The sequence below is a fragment of the Plectropomus leopardus genome, chromosome 11 (assembly GCF_026936395.1).
Source record: "Plectropomus leopardus strain MGB_pleo_1.0 chromosome 11, ASM2693639v1, whole genome shotgun sequence".
In the NCBI taxonomy this organism is placed as follows: domain Eukaryota; kingdom Metazoa; phylum Chordata; class Actinopteri; order Perciformes; family Serranidae; genus Plectropomus; species Plectropomus leopardus.
The window spans coordinates 18,480,825-18,489,690 of NC_142186.1; the positions used below are offsets into that span (position 1 = coordinate 18,480,825).

Genomic DNA, 8,866 nt, shown 5'->3' on the forward strand with positions numbered 1-8,866 from the left:
TCTCAGCGGTTAATCAAATATCGACTGGCCTGCAGAATGACGTAATGTTGGTCACATTGCCATTCAAGAGAGACAAGGGGGAACGTAAATTTCACGGGAGGAGTAGCATCACTCTTTTCTTTTTTGAATGGCATGACAGCAAAACCACCGGGCTATCATTTTCCAGACGATCACTGGTGAACCGCAGCAGGCAGAAAGTCCGGGACCAACGCCGGCTCTGCGTATCCCGAGATGGGACAGGCATGGCAGTGATGCAGCTCTGGTCTATGGAGCACGAAGAAAAACTGAAAGACGTGCCAAACTGGTGTAAAGTGCAATGAAAACCATCCTTTGCAATGGCCCATAATGTAGATTTCAGTCTGAGTTGAGATGAATTCCTGCAGACTTGCCGCCGCTGCTACCTGACAGACGGAGCAGCAGCGGCACTTGACTCCGCGTTCAACTTCAACAACAGTCAACAGATAGACCAGCGCACGGACACCGAAGTGAGATGACAATGCACCTACTCTCACCAAACTAACACGATCCCTTTTCTCTCATACTGGCACGCACAAATTAGATGAGAACAAAAAGAAAAAACCTTCGAGCAGCACTGCTGAAGCGAATACAAGAACAAGCTGTTGCATGAAAAAAAGGAGCAGAAAAAGTAACAAGGATCGCTTTTAACAAACACAACAAACCTGCAGGGGCGCGTGCACGGTCCTCTGCATGCTGGTGTGAGCTTTTTAACTTACCAAACAAGTGTAGAAAATGTGAAGCAGTCTCTCAGAAGAAACCACGTTGGACTGAGAAAAGATTACAATACGATCTATTTAGAGAAGCATAACGTCACCCCCGGGTGACGTCACGTGGGATTCCTGAACTTCTAAATCATTGCGGTCCGCTTGGAGGCGGCGCGAGCGGGGCGGAGTTTTTGCAAATGCACACCCAGAGGCATGGATGGACAGTACTGGACCTAGAGTGGGTGTGGTGCAAAGCTGGATCTCCAGTATTCACCAATTAGTCATGCAAATAAGCCATCCGCACTGCATCCTCTCAGCTAATAACTGTCTCTGATGAGAAGTCTGACAGACTCCATCTCTTGAAAGTCATTTGGCCACTTTGGACTTCACATAATCTGTACCAAACTCCAAGTAACATACAGGAAACATAATACATAACTTGACAACCAATACACCAATAAAATGCACTTTTTTCCCTTTCTACCCTTTAATAGTGAATAAAGAAACCACTCAGTACAGAAAAACTGCCTTTAAAATAGGCATTTTTACTGCAGACACTGTGACCTGTCAGACGGAAAAACATTGCCGATACAATTAACATTAATGATGCTGCTGTTCTATTCAAGTGTCCCAGTAAGTGTGATAACAAGTATACACAATAATGATGCCCTGAAACTGATGCAATTCAGCCAATTTAACTTTTAGTAGAATATGCATACAATCAAAATGTCTTCTATGGAAAAGGATTACTGAATTAAATAAATACACATTTTTTCTTTATGCAATATTAAGCTATGGTGACTAGTCAAACTTATTTTTAATTTTTTTAAGGACCAGTGTGTAGAATTTAGATGCATCTAGTGGTGAGGTTGAAGATTGCAACCAACTGAATACCCCTCCAGTAACCCCTTCCTGTCAAAGCACACCAGAGAATCTACAAAGGCCTTTAGGCAACATTAAAAAAACAAAACACAAAATGCCCTCTCTACAACCAGCATGTCTGTCCTGTAGAAACATGGCAGTGCAACAGTTTAAGGTGATTATACACTAATGAAAGCATAATTATGAATAGTATATTCCATTTCTGCCATTAGATCCCCCTAAATCTCACTGGATCTTTAACAAAGTGTATATCTCACTAAAGGGCCATACGCGGGCAGGCTGTATGCATCATCAAAAGCTTCTCTTGCAAATGAATTGAATGTTGTTAGTTGTTCAACACTGCCTTTCTTGAAATGTGTGCCTTAGTTACAGCACATTTGAGGAGATTTAAACAGCATTGGAGTACAAAGCATTTATGTTGGAGCTGTGTGTGACCTGCCGGTGCCAACTGGCTGTGATTTCTTGGGCTACAGACACCGGTAGTGAAGCCATCCTCGGCTTCAGGGATTAATGACTCCTCGCACATTGAGAAATGTTTACCACTCGCCTGCGACCACTCCACTAGACGCACTAAGAGCTCTGTCACTGAAACAATAACGCAGTCTGAAAAGCCCTCATAACTCAGAGCTTCTCCGCCTCTGTCTTTTAACCAGAGCTTTAATCAACGTTTATGACATCCTTTTGTCTCTTTATTGCCAATATATTTCCCAACCAATCCAAATATTATGCTCCCAGAGGAGCAGACTATTAAGGTTGGAAAGAGCCGATACAGTTTGGGTCAGTGACCCACACTAAAGCAGATTTGATCTATATTATACTAAACCTTTTATTATTATGTCTTTGTGCAATGCTTTTGAGTAAGATCACCTTGGGAAGATTAGCACAAGCGAGCGTGCTTTGTTGCAGCAGGTTCAAAAGGTGAAGGGGGCTAAATAAGAAAAGTGTCACACAGGTTTTCAATTTGCAAACAAAATATAAAACACCCCCAGAAATATTTTACTTTGTGTAACAATCAAAGATGGAAAGTATATGTTCAAACAAATGGAATGCAACTGTGAAACATTGTTTCCTGCTCGTCACACCTTGAACAGCGACAGTTGTGCCTGCAGGGATGGAAATGTTGGGCTTTCAGCACAACTGCATGCCATTCCACATTACAACACCTCTGCAAGAAAAGTATGGTGGCAGACATATATTCAGTTTTATGCTATCTTCACTTCCAGCAAAGAGATTTACTTGTCCAGAGTGTTAAGTTGCATAAAATATCAGGGCAAAAACACTGCATGGATTTTTTTTTCTTAAAAGGGTATTCAAAATATATAGTAGTATAATTTAATATATAATTGTTGTTTTAGTGGATAAATACTTCTCCTTGCCCTTTACAAACAACAGGTACATCTATGCATACCCCCCCCCCCTCCCCCGAACCTGCCAAATGTCACTGAAACAGCATCACACTGACCTGGACACAATAACCACAAAGTGAACCAAACAATTACAAAGAGATGCAAAATAACTGCAAAGACAATCAAAATGACCACTAAGAGACACCAAAACAACAAGAGATGCAAAATCACAAAGAGACACAAATTACTTCAAAGAAAGATGCAAAATGACTACACAGAGAGACTGAATGACTACAGTGAAGGCTGAAGTAAGTGAAGGCTGAAGAAATATTAAGTCGGTGGTTCTTGCTCCTTCATAGGGGAGGTAGTGTTGCCCTCTGCATGTCTGTGTCCAGGGGCCGATTGTCTCATAATCTGCCGATGATTTTAAAGAAGGACTGAGAAGTTTTGATCAAAGTTTTGTTCACAGACACACAGTGACTGACTGTCAAGCTTGTTTCACCAATAGATGAAGGCCAAGTTCCATTTTAATTCTTCTTAGCCAGACTTGTAGCCTGGAATTGTTGATATAATGTAGTTTCCAAACTCCTAAGATGGATGTTTTAGCTGTTGTGGTTTAAGATCAGGAAATATTGAATAATGACTCAGACCTCAGCAGTTGTTAATAGTTCTGCCAAAGTATGACATTCTTGACATTGTTTATCAAAGTCTGGAGTGGGTTGCAAAAAAAATATTTATGTGTCCTAAAAAGAGAATCTTAAGTCATTTGTCGTGCTCTGCTCTACGGTGTCATAGCATCTGTGAAAGTTTCTTCAGTGCACTGCAAAAAAGCCATACAATAGATAAAACTCTGTGTAAGGCTGTGGGAATTTAACGTTAACTTAAGAGTAAGGAACTCCATTGGGTCAGAGAGACTTGTGAACTGGGATGTAAAACATCCCCAGAGCATTGTGGTGGAACTGAGAGCCTATTTCAACAAGACATATATGCTGGGAGGTTTCCAGTAGATAACCCCAGTGACATTTCCGCACTCAAACACTCAACCCTATAACATTTACATTAGGTGGCTGGTGAATGGTGCTGCCTGTGTGATGACTATAGATTTATAACCGTGATGGGTGATGTCCTCTGTGCTCAGCATTTGTGGGTAAGTACATCACTCTTTTGACATCTGAATTGGGCTTCTGTATGTGCTCATGCAGGATTATTAAAGTCATTTGTAAAAACATTTGTAATGTTCTCTGGCTGGGTTTTTGAAAAGTGTCATCTAAATGGATGACAGTAATAATTCTATATCTTTCATTTTTAAGATTTTATTTGTATTACAGAATTGCATGGATTATATTTGGGATCAATTTGTAAAGCAGCTTTGCAGTTGTGCTTTTCCTTCCAAAATGTACCTTGGCATGCAAAACGCTCTTTTTTTTTATTCATGTCCTACAAAACACTAATTCATAAATAAATCACACTGACACAGATGATTCTAGCTTGGAATAAATTCTCAGAGGAGTTTTGGAGCTGGAAAATCCCTGTTTCTGCTTCATTTCAAGTCATTTTCATTTTAAATTATTACAGTGTTAAATGATATGTAGATGATACTACATGTGTTATTGAGGGTGAAATTATATAAACAAGAAGAACTTAAGTGGGAGTGCAAATAACTTTTTTCACAGAGAGCTGATCATCTTCTTAGTTAGTTTGAACTTGATCGGTAGGTCACAAAGGGCAACTGGATTTAGTCACTAACCAGCAGCTGTGATATGTGACTTTCCCTGCATGTATTTCCACAATGAAGTTAAACAACCTATTCAGTAAATCTCTAGCGCAGAAAATCACAAACACATCTATTACCTCAACTACATTTATGGGCTGTAACAAGCTGAAGAGTAATGATTAGTTGCAGCTACGCTCATCAAGCACAACCATCAATAAATGACTGAGGACAGGCGATGCCAGAATTTTAAACGAAAGCCATCAGCCTCCTCAAACAAGAGGTTGAGTGTGATGTAATGCTTTCCAAGTGATATCCCACAGTGTTCTCAAAAGCAGGAGAGGAAAAATAGTTTTACCAAAGACACTCTATAGTGCCTGATCTGAACATGGGCTGGGCCTAGTTATGACACCATCAACAGGCACACACATAAAGTTACTTCACAGTCAATGAATGCAAAAAGCTATGTTAGTAAATATTATTACTGTACTTTTGCATTTTCAAAATTGATTTATGACCAATTTGCTTAAGATCTACATTACTATATACAAGCAAAATTGTTATTCACTATCTACATACTGGTGTTATGTAGTATACTTACATGTTCATTGTGCAGATATCCAGTTTTTGCCTTGCATGTAATTGCATCATTCCCCCACTTCCACTGAAAACAGATTAAAAATAAAACAGAGAATTTGTAACAATACACACAATCTCTTGCTGCTTTGGCAAAAAAAAAAAAATCAATACATGATTGAACATAAGTGGTAGCTCTTTATCTTCTGTGACTTGAAAATTAAACTGATTCCATACATCAGAGAATCTACTGGAAGTTGGCAACGTTTTATGAGTGAGAGCACCTAATGTATCAAAATGGCATGAGCTCTTTTCTAGCCTGTCTTACTGAATAAACACAATTACCTCACAGCACATGATGAATCAAGTGATCTTGAAGCAACCTGTATTAAAAACATATTTGATGCTGCTCCGTTTGACTACTTATTAGCATTGTGTATGTCGCAACACTCTTTGTAGGTAAATGTTGGGATGATAATACAAGACCTCTAAATCACTGAACACAAAAAAGAAACATGACTCATTTTAAATACTGAGCAACACTGCCACCCTGTGGCCCTATGATGTTTTTCAGCTACTTGTTGCTTTAGAGTGTAATCCGTGTCACAATAAAAATACAGTAATTCATAAAGCATTTTAGTGTGGATAGGCTGTCCAAATCCAGATTTAGATAGGACTGAATTACCACAAAACAAACTTGAGTTTGTTAAAGCAGCACACACCTTTAGAGAAGAAGCTGTTAGGTAGATTGAAGTAATTATGCTGACTGTAGTTTAGCAGATTGCTCTGGAGACCTGTTGTACATCCCTCTGGATTTTCCGTGTGGCGGGAAAAAAAGTCACGGGGGAACTTGCACTCTTTTCGGGGCTCCTGTATGTGTGGGGGTTTTAGTTTAGGAAAACAGAGGGGCAGCAGTCACCGTTGGAGCTGTAACACCGTTTCCCGTTCCAATTATAGTTTTATTAGTTATCCAGTAAGGCAGACCCAGGACTCTTGGTTGCATTAGTGGCAGCGGTGTTCTTCAAAGGCAGCCATGGAGCCGTTACCTCGCACTGCTTTTAGCTTAGCTGCCTCAGTTTAGCTAGCTAGCTTACCTCCGCCGGGTGCTTCAACACTGCATAACTACCTTACGAAGATGTGGCGCGGAGACGAGGACCCTTTTAAACCAGGCACGGAGATGTTTTAAAGACGCTTCTCCGGCATGGACTCAGGTTGACATGCCCTCTTCCTTCACTGACGACGGGAGCCAACGTTTCCTCAGTTGGGGGCGGCGGAGACTGCAGTACTAATGCCGGTAGGATTCTTCCTACTCACCTCGGCAACTCAAGAGAGACAACAGTCTGCTACACTCAACAGGCTCTTATTTCACCGGAAACAAACAGATAATTTTTCACGATACTGAGCAGCTCGCCTGCCGATAACATGTAGACCTAACTAACACAAAGTAACATACTAGTTTGTAGAAAAAGGGTTTGTGTTGGTAGGCAACAGCTATCACTTTCAGCAGTTACGGAACTAGTTGTGTCAGCGGAGCCAAAAAATAATTAGATCAACAATCAAATCAAAATACTGTTAACTAATAAGAGACGCTTGTTGAACTGTTGTATAAAAGCAATATTACACTGGAGGTTGTGCAGTTGTACTGTAGCCTAAATCATCACGGCTGTGGTTATCTTCAGCACTAGGTTTGCTCGTGGCTATGACCGAATCACAGCCGTGATGATATACAGTAGAACAGCACTCCCTTTACTGACAGTCTCTTTATCCCCTTTGTCCTGACAATTGTGCTAACTACACAAACTACAATTTAAAAGACTGCACCTTTGCTGTAATTTTAATGAATGTTTAACTTTATTATATGCCTACTTTGGACAGTAACATAGTATTGTAATACACATTGTAGGAGCCATTTTATTTTATTTTATTTTATGTTGTATGTAATTACCTCCTCCAAACGCTAGGGGGGTGTATTGGTTTGGTATTGCCGGAAGACATTTAATCCAAAGAGCATCAGTAACAGGTGTTGCAATTGGGTGAAAGCAATCAGTTTTTGACTGTGCTCAGGGAAGATCGTCATGTTTTCTTTATACTTTAAATTGTTTATTAAGTGCCGGATTATAGATGTGATAAGTGCCGGATTATAGATGTGATAAGTGCCGGATTATTGATGTGATGGCGGAACGACGAATAAACGCGTGTGATGAGGAACCTGTGAGCCCGGACCGTCTTTTCCGAGTACACGTCGAAACAACAGTAGCCCAATTAGCAGCCGGTAGCGGCTAAAAGTATAGGACCTAGCCACTACACACATTGTTCCGTTTCTTTGATAAATTTAATATTCTAATAAATCCACAAATTTGTTTGAGAATGTCCCAACAGACAATACAGTCACTTGACATGTTAAAAATTGCATTGTTATAATATTGACAATAGGCCTACATATTTAGTAAAGAGTGGGCTATAAGTGTACTGTAGTGGCAACATTTAGTTAGTTCAGGTTCACGTTCAGGTTACTGTATTTGTACCCGTAGGTAGATTTGTTTTGCAGTCAAGTGAAGTTACAGCGTCTATTTCAAAACGCAGGCTACAAAACAGAACAAACAGGAAACAAACTTAAGGTTATTTAAAAACTTCCAAGGACATAAGAGCCCACCCCCACCCTCCAACTCATCCCCTGAAAAATAGTTAGTGATGAAAAAGTTTAGTTGATTTGTTGACTAATGTACTATTTAAGTGGATAAGTTGATAAGATCAACCTGAAAATAAATGTATTTCAGTTATGTTCATCATGGATGGATTATTCAATGGGCCTACAGGGCCAAGGCCCAAATGCCAAACGTGTCATCATACTTTCACTCACGTAAGCAATGGTTTTCAGGTACTTCATCCACCACTTATTTGAGGCTAGGAGCCGCAATTACCTTACAATAGCTACTTTGGTGTTTGGTAACTGGAATGTATTATTATTTCATTGTCAGTAGCAGACATAGTTTTGTTTGGTTGTTTATTTTGACTTTAAGATAAATTCTAAATTACAGTACTGAAGATTATTTAGGAGTATCTGTACTTTACTTGAGTTTTTGTATTTCTGACAACCTTCTCTTTTACTTCACTTTTTTTCCTAAATAAAATGTGTATTTTTACTACACTACATTTCCCCTAACCATTTAGGTACTTACTACACAAACGGGAAGGGAGGGAGGAAAGAAGGAGGGGATGGACAAACAAAAGAAGGTATGAGAAGGAAGGGGAAACTGGATTTTGTTTTGTAAATCCTTTATTTATACTTAAATCTCTTCTTAAGTACAGTAAATATAAAATAGGCCTACTTTAAGACTTTTACTCAAGTATGGCTTTTAGGTAGTTCATCCACCACTGAATATTAATGTGGTTATATAGATGAACAATTATGAGATCAGATGCTGAATTTATTTAAATACAGTTCGTGCTATTTAATGACAGCATGAATGAGAGCCACACTGCCTTACTTCCGGTCTGGTTGTCTCTCTCCAGCTGGTTTGACGCAGCTTCGCAGAAGTCACCGCACCGCCCCTGCCGCTCCAGCTGTTCCCACCGCTGTCCGCCTGCTGTCTACCCGCTGCTCGCTGCTGCTGCTGCCTGCTGCCCTC

The 8,866-nt window shown here is 40.0% G+C and overlaps 1 protein-coding gene across 6 annotated transcripts in view; it reads right to left on the minus strand.

Annotated features, from left to right (window-relative positions):
• The window catches only part of creb5b (cAMP responsive element binding protein 5b), a 51,953-nt gene extending 43,094 nt beyond the window's left edge, over positions 1 to 8,859 (minus strand). For 2 of the 6 annotated variants that reach the window (XR_006105966.2, XM_042489775.2), the window contains exon 1: positions 681 to 761. Coding sequence is in view for 1 of the 6 variants with exons in the window: in XM_042489775.2 (XP_042345709.1) it covers positions 681 to 710 (30 nt within the window). In the remaining 5 variants the exon portion in view is untranslated. Of the gene's footprint in view, positions 1 to 680; positions 819 to 5,262; positions 5,326 to 5,959; positions 6,173 to 6,363; positions 6,646 to 8,725 lie in introns of those variants that run through there. The other 4 variants (XM_088084168.1, XM_088084167.1, XM_042489777.2 and 1 more) reach the window with 4 other exon arrangements.
• Between the last annotated feature and the right edge of the window lie 7 nt (positions 8,860 to 8,866).